The sequence below is a fragment of the Denticeps clupeoides genome, chromosome 4 (genome assembly GCF_900700375.1).
Source record: "Denticeps clupeoides chromosome 4, fDenClu1.1, whole genome shotgun sequence".
In the NCBI taxonomy this organism is placed as follows: Eukaryota; Metazoa; Chordata; class Actinopteri; order Clupeiformes; family Denticipitidae; genus Denticeps; species Denticeps clupeoides.
This window is the reverse complement of record NC_041710.1, coordinates 8,696,219-8,712,774: the sequence shown is the minus strand read 5'-3', so window position 1 is coordinate 8,712,774 and position 16,556 is coordinate 8,696,219. Positions and strand designations below refer to the sequence as shown.

At 41.3% G+C, this 16,556-nt stretch overlaps 1 protein-coding gene across 2 annotated transcripts in view; it reads left to right on the top strand.

Annotated features, from left to right (window-relative positions):
- Window positions 1-16,556, top strand: part of astn1 (astrotactin 1) — a 195,131-nt gene that overhangs the window by 23,904 nt on the left and 154,671 nt on the right. For both annotated transcript variants that reach the window (XM_028976985.1, XM_028976984.1), the window contains exon 2: window positions 8,745-8,932. In XM_028976985.1, the coding sequence (XP_028832818.1) occupies window positions 8,745-8,932 (188 nt within the window). The remainder of the gene's footprint in view (window positions 1-8,744; window positions 8,933-16,556) is intronic.

Sequence of the window (16,556 nt, the reverse complement as noted above, 5' to 3'; positions counted from 1 at the left end):
CTCGTAATGGTTTGCTAATAGGGAATAACATGTAAGTGCTTATGCATGTACCTTTCTGCTGCCTTTATCTAACAGAACCTCCGGCACAGAGGGACCTCAAATAAATGTTACCGAAACTGATTTTCACAGTACCCCGTGGTGCTGATAATGGCCACCTTTTTGCAGTGTAAGGGCTTTTAAGCTTAGCCCCTGCTGGTGCGGACAGGTCAAAGGCCAATTTAACTTCCAGGCGGCTCTAGGGTCTTTGGCAATTGTTATTATATAGTTTCATCTATATTTAGTCCCTTTTATTAGAAGAAGGATAAAGAGCCTAATGTACTATGTATAACAGTGTTCAAGTTCCTCAAAATCATTGCATGTGAATTGGAGACAAAAAGAAGCTCTTGAAGGAAGATCGTAATGATCTATCTGTGTCCTGGTGAGTGCATGGTCAATGGAAGGCCACAGGCGCTCTTTCTGTATTACAGCACAATTCAAGCGGACTAAAATGCCTCCAGGACATGAATTTGGGCCATATTATGACCTGCAGATTGAGATTTTATGACTGGTTTTTGACTGGTTTTATGACTGGTTTTTGACATTTGAGAACAAAGAATGATTAAAAATCTATTAAAAATGTCTAAATATGGTTTGGTTTAGAATGATTTTTGGTAGTGGCTTTTGGTGATGATCCCAGAATAATGAATTTTGACTTCCTCTACAATGGCTCAGAGGTAGATGGATTGATTGGAGAAGGTTTATTAAAGATCCACATCAATCCTTGTAGGGTAGGGCCAATATTGTCATAATAGCATGGTTATTTCTGACCTGGCAATTTGATGACAATCCTATAGCTGTGACAATATATCATAATAATTGACACAATACCAGGCAGATCTCTATTACATTATTTATGCCAGAAGTGATATGTCAGCTGAGAAGACATGCGGTCACGAATTTTTGGAAACCCTAATCAAATGTTTTAAGCAATTGTCCTATTAGATAATATTACCTCAGCCAAATGGAATGCACAAAAATACATACAATTAGTTATGTATGTAAAATAAAAATGATTGATATGGGTAACAATGATTCAACCAGACTGATTGCCTGCTGATCTCTAAAACCAGCATGCTGAAGTTGAAAAATGGAACATTTGCGGCCTAGATGACTCGCCTGTTCCCTTTACAAAGCACTTAGAATAATTAGCACTAATGCGCACCAGTGGACAACATTAATCTTTTCAATATTCGCCTTGATGTATGGTACGGCGTGAGAACAGAACAGGTGCGGGTGTAGGTACATTCGCAGCATTTTCAGGTGGCATTAGCTCTATCTTTCTTTTCTTCTCGCCGTCTTTCACTGGCATTAAAAGGCTCAAAGATCACTGGCTAATAATTCACCGTGAATGAAGCAGAGAAACGTGAACTGTGCTTGGCCGGGTTTGAACCGCTGCTCGCTTTGGCCTAGAGAGAGAGTGTGTGTGTGTATTATTTAGCACAGCCAGTGGCTGAAAAATAGCATGTGACACAGAAGGTAAGGAAGCTTATTTGTATAGTTTCAGCCCAATGAGACACGCGCCCTCAGCGAGGCTGAGGTCCTTGGTTCCTGTGATGAAATGGCTCTTTGAAACACAAAGCAATCTTTCTTAAAGGGCAAAATGAAACCGGGAAGGTGACTGAGATGTGAGCATGCGTGAAATCTCAAACAAACTCACAGGCAGCGAGACTTTTTTTACTTTTGAGCAAGGAAAAAGTATACATTTGACAGAAGCAAGTAGCATTTTTATAAGTAATTGAAAACATGGTTTCAGCCCATACACGAGTCCATGTGTGTGAAATTTCTGGGTTCTTTGGATTTTTGTGTTATATGTCTGGTGCGCCATGATTGTGATAATCTGTGATTGTTAGTATAACTGTGTCCTTGTTGTGTCTCATCCTCATTCTGTCATTTGTCAGCTTACTTGTGTTTTGTGTGTGTGCTGACCTCCATACTTAATTTATCATTTATATTAAATATATTATATATTAAATTTTTTATTAAAAAAATGTGTATGTGGGTTGTGCATTTTCTGTCCTCCATCCTTCCAGCCATGTATCCCTGACAAAAATCCATCAGTTGCTTCCATTTCAACTTTGGTTGAGTTTGGCTAATTTTGATTAGAGAAATTGGCCTTGGTGGGTAAAAAATTAATAAATGGGTTTTAGTAACAATGATGGCTGGTGAGGATACACCTGGAGTTTTTTTTAATGAATTGTTACAGAGAACCTTTGGGCTATGCACTTTAAATTACAGGCAGCCTTTTGTCTAAATTAGCCTCAAACAGAATTATTTATTTCTCATGAACCATATTAAAGTACTTTTTTTCAGGTTCATGTCATCTGGTAACCTTGAATTTCTCGTGCCAATGTCCCCAGGGCTGTATTGCATGCATAATCACCCAACATGGAATATTATACATGGCTTTAAAATTCTAACAAATGACGACTTACTAGCCTTTGCACTTAATGTTCGGGGTGTTGGATCGCTCTTTAAAATAGGAATGACTTTGACTGATTGCTTGCTTTTGTATTCCTGCTCAGGGAGAAAATTGGCAGAGTAAGAGGAAATATACCTTGAAACAATCCTACAGACCTCCTCTGTCTTTTGCCATAGATTTTTATTTTCTATTGCAGTCTGGGCTGAAATAGCCTTGTGGTCACAAAATTTGAATTTATATTCGTTATAAAAGTTTGTTGTAAAATCTATGGCCCTATGCTTGGCCTGGCATCAAATGGAACCTGGCGTGAAGCATTAGGTATCTTCCTCTTTCTCTTCTTCTTCCTTCGGCTTCTCAAATTGTCTGTACAATTGACCTGGCAAAACTTTTATGTTGATCACACTTCATTATTTAAATTTTAGATGTGACAGTGAGAACATGGAGTGTCTGTCCAGGGAGATTTAGTTAACAGTGTTCTTAGTGCACTGCTATTTCAAGGCAGAGGCAAGCGGTTTTAATAAGTCCAACACCAACAACTGGTCTGATGTCAATGGTGCAGTGTCGAAGCTGCTTATTACTCACAGGAATGTGTGGCTGTGCACTAATAGTCATAAAAACACAATCTGAAAAAGAATTGCATCATATTTACTACATATTGCCAAAAATATGTATAATTACAGCATTCATTTATTTATTTATTTTCAGTGCTGTGCATCCATTCTGGTCACTTGCTTGCTTTGTTGCATATGGCTTTGGTGGAGGGAGATTTGGTTTGATGTTTTGCTGATGTGCTTTCTGCTCTGTTTCTTCTGTAAAGAAGAGCTCCACCCCTATAATAGCAATCTGCCAAAGCGCAAGCACCCCTGGCTTTAAAAGGGAATGGAAGATGGCTTATAGCTGAACACACTCTGAAACACACCCATGATTAATTTAGAGAATAAGTACAACCTATCTGAAGCGAGAGCCTTGCACAGTGACTGAACAGATTTTGTTCAGCAAAACTGAGGCTGGGATGTCATATGTTGTTTTTGCCACTCTCTTTTATTCTTCTGCAATTACCTTCAGTCAGGTACAACAGAAAACATGTGGGGGAAATGTGGCTTGAAGCTGTGGCTCATTTTCAGGAGCTGCCATGAAACCATTTGATCAGATACAGTCAATGAGCAATAAGCCAGTGGAGATGTGTCATTAGTCACTGCACTTCAGAGCTGAAGAAGATCCCATGTTTTCAGATTCATTTGAAGATGTGTGGAGTCTAAAGTTGTGCTCCTCCATCCTAGTTCTAATGGCCAGCATTTCAGAATGTAGTTCAATCCGTCCTTCTGTTAATTGCAACCAAGTGGTTGTTAATAGGCAAACAAAGCATGTATATGGTTGGAAGTAGGACTGTGTTTTTCTCCTTTGTGTGCATGCAAATGTGTGTTTGTGTGGGTGTCACTGCATTAGAATGTGATTAGAATTGCGCTGGCTTTTTCCTCTTTCTGTCCTCGCACTGCTCTTTCCTCCCGTATGAAAGGAGTTTTTTTTTTTTAAAGAGTGGTTCCCTCAGTTCATGGCTGCACTCTCCCGCTATTTCTGTAATTCTCCTGAGTGCAGTTGCTTGATGACCCGTGCATTTGCGGAGGAAATTAAAGATCGGATAGAACATCACGGTTAATATAAGATCTTCAGCAGTCCTGATGTTGTGCCAGAGAGTCCCGAAGAGCAATCATCAATGTGCTGTAGAGGCTGTTACTGAACCAATTAATAGTGCTTGTCTAAAAGGAGACATCTTGATTCCACCTTTCCACTTTTCAGAGTTCTGATGCACATCCTCACATTTCATCTATGGTTACTAAACAACAGAGGTAAAAAATGCTATACTAATTACTGAAATAGCATTAGATGTTTTGGTATGCTTATAAGATTAAGGTCCCCAATTATAAATTTTTGTTGCTTGTTTGGTGTTTGGTGCAACCAGGAAGTCTTGTCAGTGTTTTCCCAGAAAAAAAAATTGACCCACTGTTTCTACAGTGTCTTGCAAGACAGAACTAAAAAAACTAATTTGTGCTCATTTTCACATCCAATCACTGAGCAATTGGTTCGCTTTGCATGTTTGGAATCTGTAATGGTTGGTGGAGTTACTTTTTTAGGGGAGGGGTTGGAAATTCTCTGTGTACACAAAGCATGAGAAACGGGAGGTAACCTTTCCCCTTTATTTACATTTACATTTACAGCATTTATCAGACGCCCTTATCCAGAGCGACTTACAATCAGTAGTTACAGGGACAGTCTCCCTGGAGCAATTTTAGGGTTAAGTGTCTTGCTCAGGGACACAATGGTAGTAAGTGGGATTCGAACCCGGGTCTTCTGGTTCATAGACGAGTGTGTTACCCACTAGGCTACTACATCATAAGGGGATACTACATCATAAAACTACATTTTACTACATTTCGGTTCATAGACGAGTTCATAGACTAGTGTGTTACCCACTAGGCTACTACATCATAAGGGGATACTACATCATAAAACTACATTTTACTACATTTCGTTGCCCTGTACTTGTACATGTGTAATGACAATAAAGTTGAATCTAATCTAAAAATCTAATCTAATAAGGGGACAAATTCCAGATCCGACTATCTAAGTTGCCGTTCTTTGAACGGTGAAACAGAATGGCCATTTCTAGGCAATCTAGTGACATTTTCAAAATAGGGAAACTTTTAAGATTTCCAGAATCAAACATTATTTTGTTTTAATACATAACATACATAACAAAATCCATATTCTGAAAAAAATCCATGCAATTGGTTGGAATAGACCCAAAGAGCCCCTAGAAGCACACAATCAAAAAAAAAAATAAAATAATTAAGACATATATGTGGTCCCTTTAATGTTTCATTCTAATGTTTAAGAATTTTATTATTAGCTATGGCATACAATGACTGAAAAAAAACTAATTAGATGCAGCAAAGCCAATATGTTTGCGAATGCTAGTTAATTGTATCTGACGGAAGATTTTGTTATCATTGATGAAGCTCATTTACTTAGAACTTCTCTATTCATATCTTACAATAGTCAAATGATTGGTTTTTAAAGTACCGTTTGAATTTTTGAAGCTTTTAAGTAGCCCTATGCTGAAGCAGTCTTCTATATTTTAGAATGTCTTGGGATGTATTTAATTTTTTATTTCTGCGTCTATTTTTGAGCAGATTGTTTGAGATCACACCCTGTCGGGGCAAAGCAGCACCCTGGGAAACATGCTGACTCAGACTTAGAAGCTGCCACGACATCTGCTAAAGGTGCCTATTAGGGGTGTACTGAGTGCGATGGTCGACCCGTCAGCCAGCAGTCATTACAGATGTCCTACTTGCCACGTCTTAAAACATGTAGCAAGCTCCAGGGGAACATCTGCAAGGGCAGTATCTTTGCATTCTGTGTCACGGTGCTTGAATTACCCCTGCTAGCCTCAGGCAAACAGAATATGAATTTTCAGCATTTGTTTAATGGTCATTTATTATTTCTGCCACAGAGTGTTTTGGTCTAAAATAACTTTTTTACTTTATGTATCAGTTTCCTTTTGTGACCTCTTACCCAAGCGATAGGATTTCCCATTACTCTCCTGCCGACCGCCGCAGTCCCTTATGGTAATTCGCTGATGTAAAACTGTTACGGAATTCTGTATGCTACTCCATAGTATTCTGCAGCAACACATCTACACCTTACAATTTTTCATCAAATGGACAGCACTGGAAAATAGGCAGAACAATGAAAGAAATCAAAACACATAGAAGAATGCCAGGGTACAAAGATAATACCTTAGCGGTAGGTAAAACAGCAAGATGATTGTGCAGGTTTATTTCAATGTTTTTATTTATTTTTTAACATAATGAAATGACCAAAGAAAAGCAAAGTTGAACTCTATCGCGGTTTACATTTTTCCAACCCAAACAGTCTGACCTCAACCATTGTTGACTTTTTTTTATGTGTTGGGGTGTTCTGATGGGTTTTCTAGTGGACATGTCATCAAACTCCCCATACACAATGGGAACTAAGGTCTTCTTTGGTAATAAATACATATATGTTGTGACCTGACCTGCTCCAGTTCTGTGCTCCAGTCCAGAGTTTGGTGCTGACTTTGTTCCTGATGCCCTGATTGTGTGTACTTTAAAGTGAAGTGATTGTCACATGTGATACACAGCAGCACAGCACACGGTGCACACAGTGAAATTTGTCCTCTGCATTTAACCCATCACCCTGAGTGAGCAGTGGGCAGCCATGTGGGGACGCAGGGAGCAGTGTGTGGGGACGGTGCTTTGCTCAGCGGCACCTCAGTGGCACCTTGGCAGATCGGGATTCGAACCAGCTACCTTCTGATTACAGGGCCACTTCCTTAACCGCTAGGCCACCACTGCCCCTGTTGTTTAATGTTCAAATATATTCTCATTGTGGCTACTTCTCATCGGGCTATCGTATTTGTATTGTACCTTGTACTGCATGTATCTGTCCATGTTGTAAATAAAATCCCTTGTTAGTGACATTTTTAACTGGTTAATTAAGATACATTTTAAGTACTTCTGTAGTACTTGTAGATTTTAAGGGAAAAGCTGTCACAGCTTTTTCTTTAGTGCTTAGCATCGATTCATCCCTTTGTTTTAGCCTTTATTTGATGGTGTTAAATGTTTCCAAGGCTTCTAAGTTCACTCACAGAAAAATAATTAAATTGCAAAACTCTAAGTGGCATTTATAGTAAAGTAGTGCTGCCATATTTAAGCACAGCAGCCATTATTTAATGTAAAATGGGTACATTAGTGCCATTGTGTATGGGTCCTCTCATTAATAAAAGTGCCACCCTGAACTAGACCCAGGAGAGATGCTGTAAAAATGCACCTTCTCATTAGTCAGATCGTTTTCGCTAAACTGAGATGTAGTTTTCAAATGTTTTCCTTCATTTTGGCACTGCCGATCCAGTGGGAGTATTGTACAGTGGTGCTTTTGTTCCACATAAGGAGTTGAACAAAATGTAGTGTCATCAAGGTTAGAGGGGAACCATTGTCTGTTGTCTCATGTGTTCGGACACCAGTTGCATGCTTGATTAAATTTGCAGTGTTTATCTAAAGCATTTTTATTTAAAGTGTTATGGGATTTATGTCACCTTGCATTCAAAATGTTTGAGTTACTTATTTCAAAACTTTTAGTGTTTACAATTTTGCAGAAATCAATTGATTTAAATAATAAATAATATAATATTTTTTTTATGTTATCCAATTGTGGCCTGTCCTAGTGTGATATTTTAGTTTCATGGAATTTGAAATGGGTTTCAAAATGTTAGGTAGAAAATGTCTTTGATTTCCTCATTGGTTTGCTGATATGAGTATGAATGTGTTGCTTGACTACAACTTGCACTGACAGCATAGCTTCACTGAGTGGCATTTTCGGTTTTAGAATCCAACAGAGATATGAAATTTCCTCTGAGGAAAGTATCTATCACTGACAGGAGTCTCTGGGGGAGTCAGGGGATTTTTTCCTGATCTCCAAGGACCCTTGCCCAAAATCCACAGGACTCTGCTGGTCCTATGTGTGCAGCGTGAGTTGTCCATCTTGAGGATTCAATGACACTAAAATTGAGGATTAGGCCAAACTAAGTTAGGATTGTTGAGTGAGTTGGTTAACCAGTTAATTCTGCTCTTTATTAACTCTGCTGTCCTAATCAACGGCTCTATATAGTCCTTCATAACAGAAGTAATCAAGAATCAAGAATAAATGTATCAGCAGCTGTCATTGCTGCACATTGCACATTGTCCATGAAATATGGTGAATAGTTGTAGCATATCCAAGGAATTGCTCACTTAAATTTAGAACGGATTCACATAAAAGCACATATGCACAATTTACAATTGCTGTCCACCTAAGCACAACTCTACATCCGTATGTAGATAGCAAAGTCAATGGCAACAACGTTCCATTGTGATGACTCCATATAATAGGGAACTCAGTTGTTGTCCTTAGCAGATTCTCTTCTAGTTAGGTTCGGGGAAGACACCAAAAAAAACAAAACAGTTGGACAATTTTCACTTCCTATATGGAAACAATCGAAGTTATGCCATAATTATAGCCAACAACACTAAAATTTAAACAAAAAACATTATTTGAAAGAAGGTTCAAATAGCCTTATTAAAGGTTTTCTTATTAAAGTTGATTTCTGGTTCTGTGCTTGATAAATCCCCCTACCTAATGCAACCTAAATGTAAAAATTAAACCTGACTCACTGAGCTTATGAAATATGTATAAATATGTTTTTTGGCAGAGATTTCTGGGAACTCTGACGACATCCCTCTGGTGCGATGGCGGCAGCAGTGGCTTGAGAACGGCACCCTGCTCTTCCACATACATCATCAGGATGGCAGCCAGAACCTTCCAGGCATCACGGCCACGGACGACCCCCCCAGCGATTCAACAGAGGAGGAGCTCCGCATACTCCACATTTCTGTGATGGTATCATTGCAGCTTCCTCTTTATTAATTCATAAAATAATTAAACTTCTAAACTTTCTAAGCAATTAACCAGTATTAAAATATGCACCCAGGTGGGACATTTGTGACAGGCAAGGCAGCTACTATGAGAAAGCAGGACAGGCGAAAGTACTCTTGAGGGCAAAAAAATAAAAGCAGGAGTGGCACGAGTGATGAAGAGGATGATGAGATGGGATAAAGAGCAGGTGGGGGAAAAGGGCAGACGGGAGCTTCAGGTAAGAGGATAGAGATGTGCTGATAAGCAGGAAGATCTATGACTTTGAAGAGACTGTGGCTGTGAAAAAAAAAAAAAAGAAGAAAGCCGACCCAATCACTGCCAAGAGCTGGCAGAGAGGGGGCCGGAATTGCACCTAGTTTTGTCGGCTAAAGGAAAGAAAAGGGAAGGAGGAAATGGAAGAACATAAGAAAAACAGAATATTCCATTCCAAGTGTGACCCTTTGTCGGTTGCTAAATTTAAATGAAGCGTCGGCTGAAATCGCGCCGCAATTACACTTCAGCCATGGTTGCAGGTAGTTGGTCTCTTATCCACGCGTAACTCGCCGTTTGCTGATGAAAGGGTAGCTTGGCCCGGGAAACGGTTGCGCTCAGCTTGAGGGGGGATTTCTCTGCGAGCCGCTTTGGCGCGCTGCCGTAGCGTCCGAAGCAGATTAGAAGCCGCCTGTCCGAGGCTGATGCGAAAAAGGGTGCCTTGACATTGATATAGTAACAAAGGAGGCAGTTAAGAGTGTTCAAAGTAATGCACTTCACCGAAGCAGTGCGAATTGCGAGGAGAGAAGCAGTGCCTGTGTGTTTTGTGTTGACGTACAGCAAAAGACAGGACACCAGTTAACCAGAAGCTTCCGTGCGTTAGACACCGCAACATTTAGGCCTGATGAGATGGTTGAGTGCATCAGCATGCCTCACAGCAGAATGTGTAAATCCGAAAATTTCCAATGTTTACATTATGCTATGCAAGATGGAGTAGCCAAAGTCCTCCTGCTGCTACAAAATCACCCATGATATTATATACCTGCCCCAAGAAGCACAGTGTTTATCGAAGATCAAAGTCAAAAGTAACCTCGGCGGATTAAGACTGTAATTATATATTTCTGCGAGAGATGTGAGCCAGCTCGTCCGTCCTTCTGAGCGCCTCCCGCTCCTCGCCGAAGTTGCCCGGCCCGGCTTTTCAAAGGCGAAGAGGTTCAAATTGCGCCGCGATTGATCATTTCTGCTTTAGAGCTCTGAATAATACAGCACATTGCTGTTGTATGCGCCACGGCGCCCTCGGAATATAAACTAATTCGGTGACCTTGGGCTCTGGACTGCGTGTTCTTCTTGAGGCACTCTGCAAATGGATTATTAGAGGAAAACGCAGTCGCCGATTTGTGAGCGCCTCGCGCTGTTCTGGGCGCTCTCCCCATCAGGTGTGCCTTTGATATTTCCCTCTCTTGTGGCTCGGATGTGTCCCTTCGGCCTCTTAGCTCTTTGAGTCCCCTCCATCAGCCTAATCATAAAGCCGGTGTGATTCCTCCGAGAGGGAGAGATGGAAGAGATAAACGCGGGGTGGAATGGCGCGTCCAGCTTTTGGCGACAGATGGTCGAGGACACCATGCAGCTCGGGCCGGGCCGGGGTGCGGGGCGTGCCCCTGAAACCCACCGTCCCCCCGCGGACTTGTTTTCACCCTCGACGGCGGCTGCGCTGAGCCAAGACGCCGAGCCACCCAGGCCTCCTCGCTCGCTTTGCACCTGTCCCCGTCTCATTTGGGCTGTGTCGCCGTTTACGGGGTGACTCAGTACCGGGTTACTGCGGTCACCGCGACACAAATTAAACCGCGTGGGTGTATAAGCACTGACCACATGCGCCTTGAAAAAAAGCCAGTCGCTGCACGTCTTAATAACCAGCTCGCTGTATGCCTTTATTATTTGCCGCTTCCACTTGTTTTCATTCCTCCCCTCCGCTTGGCATATTGTGGCTTCTTTTATGGACAAAAATAAAGGCCTTTTTTTTTTTTTATTAAAAAGAGTTCAGATGTCGCTGTCACTGTATTGATTGAAAACGGTTCATTGCCGGCGTCCTCAGCCTGTAGCAGCTCCCAGTTCACCGCTCTTCGGCATCCATAATGGATGAGGCGACTCGTCCCCAAATGTTCAGCTCCAGGTCAGTGTCTACAGTTGAAAACACACAGGCGAAGCCCACTGCGATGCCCCGCCGCTACCCTCGGGCCGCCCTGGTCTCCTGCGAGAGGGATTTTTCACTGAGGTACACATTTCTTAAGAGAAGCACGGCCGGTACAGATCGCGTCCCACAGGGCAGCGGGCGACAAAATGCACTGCTAAGTGTCACGTGCTGCGCTGCGCTGCGGCCCTGGCCGGTTAACCCTTTTCAAGTGGCTGAAAGCTCCCCAGAATGCACCTGCCACGTTGCACTCTGAGGGTGCAGTGTCTTACAGTGCCGGTTATTTTATGTGCTTTCAGGCAATGCAAGGCAGAACCTTGAAAAAAAAACAGGTTGAAAACACGGTTGGTGTTTGGAACCAGAGGAATTGGTGTGGAGCTCTACCAATGGAATCCTTTGAAAATCAATGTTTCGACGACCGTGTTCTCAGTGTTTGAGTTCAGAGTTTAAATGTTGTCTAGTTTCTTGTCCAGCGACCATTCCGTCTTCATTGTATAATTGTCTTCATGGTATCATTTGAAATCTTTTGGCATGAAATTACAGGTCTGAACTCAGAGTAAATGACACGTAAAAAAGCCTGCTCTCCAGGTCCTCTCCAGCAGCATTCACAGCCTGCGCCACACAGATCAGGGAACGTCCGGAATTAGAGGCAACTGACAGATTTAAAGGCTGCTGTCGGGGAGGTGATGCTGGATAATTGTTTGACGAGGGTCTTGAGAAATGCTGCAATAGACCTCATGCTGTGTGTGCACAAGAATGCAGACAAGAAAACAAACAGGAGATTAAAAGAGCTCCCCCCGCCCCTCTTGCTGGCCCCGACTGCATTAAAAACTGCATTAATGTTTGTCTGGCCACGATAATGGCAACACACTCTTATTCCTAGACAGTCTCTCATATTGTGAATATTAAGGCTGGAGTACAGTGTTAGGTCTGTGGCATATCATACCCTCCATTCTAGATCATTATTACGTTGTTGCATGGGATGAAAGAGGAAAAAATAAATCAACTCTGCTCCTTCCAAGAAGTGGTGCATGACGAGCGATCACATGACGAACTTAAAGCCGTTGTGTTAAGGAAACCTAAGGTACTTTTTACTTACTTTTGCTGAAGCTGTGTCTCTGAAATGATGCTGCTGCTGTCACCTTTTGGCAATAGAGTCACCCTCATTTGGTTTACATTGAAAATGCTGCTGCCTGGAAGCTGGCATCACTGATAAGTCATTGTTCAATTATTGCTAATTTCTTCAAATACTGTCTCATCATTTAAAAATATATTGTAATATAGCCTAAAAGCATGATAATAATAACAATAATAATCATTTTTACATATTTTTTATGCTCTCAGTTAGGGAGTTTTTATTAGTATAACAAAATAAAATAGCAGCAACTGGCAGCAATGTGTTCTTCGATGACCTTCTGTTGTACCTCAGCGCTGTGTGTTTGTCACTTACAATCTCCACCGGAGCATCATTCCGTAGCTCGCGCCGTCCGGTCCTACCCGCGGTTTCTGACCGCTCATTTAAAGCTGAGGACACCTACAAGGTTAGCGGCGGTGTGGGAAGTTAGCACACTGAGTCGCTGTGCACTTCATTTATAAAGCAGCTTGGCCAGAGAGAGGCATTTTTGCCCTGTTAGCAGCCGTGAGAGGCAAGTGATGTATCTCTGGTTGGATCTCTCTCCCAGGGGCTCTGCAAGGCATGGATGTGACCAATGGCAAAGACTGTTGGAAAGGGGGGCAAGCAATGTTAAAAGCAGTGATAGATGAGTCTGTGCCGGCAGGGAGGGGGACGCCGCTGGAACAGTCATTTCCAGGCAGAGCCCCTTCTAACGATGTGAGGTTCGGTGAGGTACGGCTGCAGTGTAGATCATGAAGTTTATGAATATTAAGTGGACGACAATATTCCTTGGCTTCTGTGAAGCAAATTGCCCTGCATTGCTAATTTATAATGTGAACGTTACCGAAGGAGTAAATGAATCATCCCTAATATAGGAAACATATAGGAAAACATATACTATTTGATTTTAATACAAATGCCTCATTAGATAAATGTGAAATAACATCCCAAATAAACCATTTATTTTGGAATTTGAATGACAAGAATTTTTTTTTGTATTATTATTATTATTTTAAAAATGCATTGTCATCTGGATAACAACACAGTGAACTGTTGCTCAATCTCCATTCCAAGGTTTTGCAATTTTCGAGTACTTTACAAACAATGGGAAGTTATAATTGTTAATTATTTTTATATTTGAAATGCAGTGCACACATCTGACCACATTAAACCAAAATGAATAGGGGTAGGGGCTACATAACCATTGTTAATCTTACACACACAGCATTTTAATTAATTGCCATATTATTATATTTTAGCACATTGAGGCTAGTGCATGAGGTGTGACATTTATCATCAAGTGCTATGCGGCTCTATTAATGCTTATTCTGACGTGCTGCTGGTTAATGATGCCCACACAGAGAAAAAAAAACATACTGCCCAATAAATATGGCGAATAGCATAACACGTTTGAGAGATAATGGCACAAATTTAATGTGTGAATGATGCTGGGTAAAAGTGCAGCTCTTATGATGTCTCCTCTCAGCATTCCGTGGTCAGAAACGTGCACTTATGGCCTAAGTGCCTCATAATACATTATTTTATGACCGCGCGCACCCTTAAAAGCAAAGGCCAATTCCTCTTGCTGCTCTCATTTATTCCAGAAATGCCGAGTAGATCTGATAGAGGTCCTACATCCTACGCTGACCCTTTTATTAAAAACATGCGCAAGTCCCTGAGCGTGAGTGTTTTTGATGTAATAAAAATAATTTCCACCACAGAGACGATGAATGCCAGCTTCTTGAGATCTTTCTAGGCTGACCTAAAACACATATAGAGGTGCCACATTATCATTCTGCTGTCATCGTCCTCAGCCTTGAAATTCCCCACAACCCCTGCGGGACTCTCTGGACACTCAGGCCTCCCGCTTCTGCTAATCACAACGTATTTCTCCAGCAAACAGTCACACAAATACAATTCAAGGCCTCTCCATAAACCACCAAGCCTGTCTAATCACACCTTAGCAATTTAGCGTTGCCCAGCTCTGTGGAAATTGCCAGTGTGATTTATGAGATTCGGAGGTGGGGACCGTCAGGGGCAGGAACAAGATGCTTTTCTAATGAAAGATTGTGCGTTTTGCATTGTTTTGGGGAGCATTTTCAAAACTGTGATATATTGCAGGCTACAAATGAATGACCTTTGAATAATAAAAAAAATTGGATGCTTTTAGTTGTCCTTCTAGCACCATGTTGATGCTAAGTCCTTGCAAATGTCCACTTCCTTTCATGCTGCCGTGATGCTTCGTGCCCATCTGCATGTGGAGACCGTTTCAAACGGAGTGCTCTGGTGTCGAATGGAAGGCAGCATCTGGGCGGCTTCTGATGACTTGAGCTAAAATGTCAGAGTGCTCTGTCAGGAAACTGATTAACACTTCAACCCTGCTTGTAGAACACGTCATTTTTGTACATTTCATCCATGTTTGAACCCTTACACAGATGGTGCACATTTGTGGCAGCTCATCAGCCATTTCCTGTGTGGATTTTCTAGCTCTGCTGTCATATGGTCTTGCTGCGATGTATAAATTGAAAGGAATTCTAAATATAGAATTCATATCCAGTGGCCGAATTTACAAATGCAACTTTTTTTCTTCCCGTTGTCTTGGACATGTCGATCGGTGTAAAAAGCCCATAAAGTGAGATCGCAGGAGCTCTGCACTGTTTATAGGCTGAGGATTTGGAAATCATATTTCATATACCTAAAGATTTTAAATATTTATGAACACTGTAAGGCACAACAGGCCTCAATAGGCGCAGTGATTTAAGGGTTAAAATGAAGAAAGCTTTCCTTTTCCTCCATCTCATTCGTTCAGCTCGTGCAGTTCTGAAAAACTACATCCAGGGCGGCCCATCCACATGATGCCTGTCAGGGAATTTATGTCCCTCGAAATAATAACATTTAATGTGCCTGGCATTAAAAAAAGATGCACTGCTTTCGCAAAGCTGGCGGAGCTTCCACTGAATTTTAAGCTCGTCATAAGGGCAGGATTCTCGGAGGTGGTGAATATTTAAAGAGTTATACTCAGCAGACAATGGTCCGCTGAAAAATATAAAATAAAAAGTTTATTAAATATTGATCGCTACCTCCCCGACATAAAATGCCATATCTTGCATGGAATAGGAGTTGTATTTACTTAACTCTTTCATATTTACATGGCTTAGGTTGTTAAAATGCCAACGATTGAATGTGGGCTGAAAAATGATGATGGGGAAATAGACCAGTAAAGCCCTGCGCCGTGTAAAAATACCCCACGGTTTATTCGATTTTTTTTTATTTGACATTGCAGCATTGTGTCTGATGCCTATTACAATTTTTGTCCTGTAGGTTTGAGTGACCTTCGCGTCCTGCAGTTTTAAATGATCTTTAATGGCATATCGCTCCTGCTGCATGCATCTGGCACAAGCGACTTATGATTTGGCTGGAGAAGAATGTGACCTGCTCTGTAACAGCATCACTGTGATCCATGCTTTAGGTAATTTGATTACAGGCTCTCACGCTGATATCCCTCTGATGCTTTGTTTGGTTTTAATAGCCCCTACGAAGAGCCATTCTGTCCTGTCCAATATTCAGCTTCCTATAATATACTATGTTATGAAATTTTCTCCACCATATAGACAATAATATCAGCCACTGCTTATGATAATGCAAATTGATGGTCGTAATTTTGACCAGAGAAATTAGGTTAGACAAAACAGATTATTGCGTAACTGCATGGCATTGTGTAGCCGTACAAAGGATAGCACCCCGCCCTTATACAGTCATAAAAAAAAAACAGTCATAAATCCTTTAAAAACAACACAGATGCCATTATCATGCAGTAGCACTTAATGGCTGAAGAAGCCTGATTGAATTTTGGTTTTGGTTATTGTCGTGCCTGTTGAACGGCAGGCAAATTCCTAAATAGACAAAGATGAAATTAGCGGTAACACAAATGGGTTGGCAGTCACAGTCCTTGAGTGCCACTGTTCAAGTGACTTTATTATCAGCAGAGATCCAATCCATCTAATCAGCCTAAAGATTGTAAAAGACTGGATAGTTTTAAGTCAACCTCTTTAGACTTCAACGTGGTATACTTTTATTCTGCAATAACACGCATGAGGTAGTTCGGAAGTAATATGCATCACAGTAGAGCATGACCTTGAGTGTACTGCAGTTTATAGTTTACCCAAGGGTCCATGGAGGTGTTAGCGCACTGAAAACGATCAGTTCGATAAGAGCAGCTTCGGGATATGATGGAATATTGAGACATAAACAGAAATTTGAAACGTTGATGGGCAAACGTGAGGTTTTGCTGAGTGTTAGCTATGGGATTGTTTAGC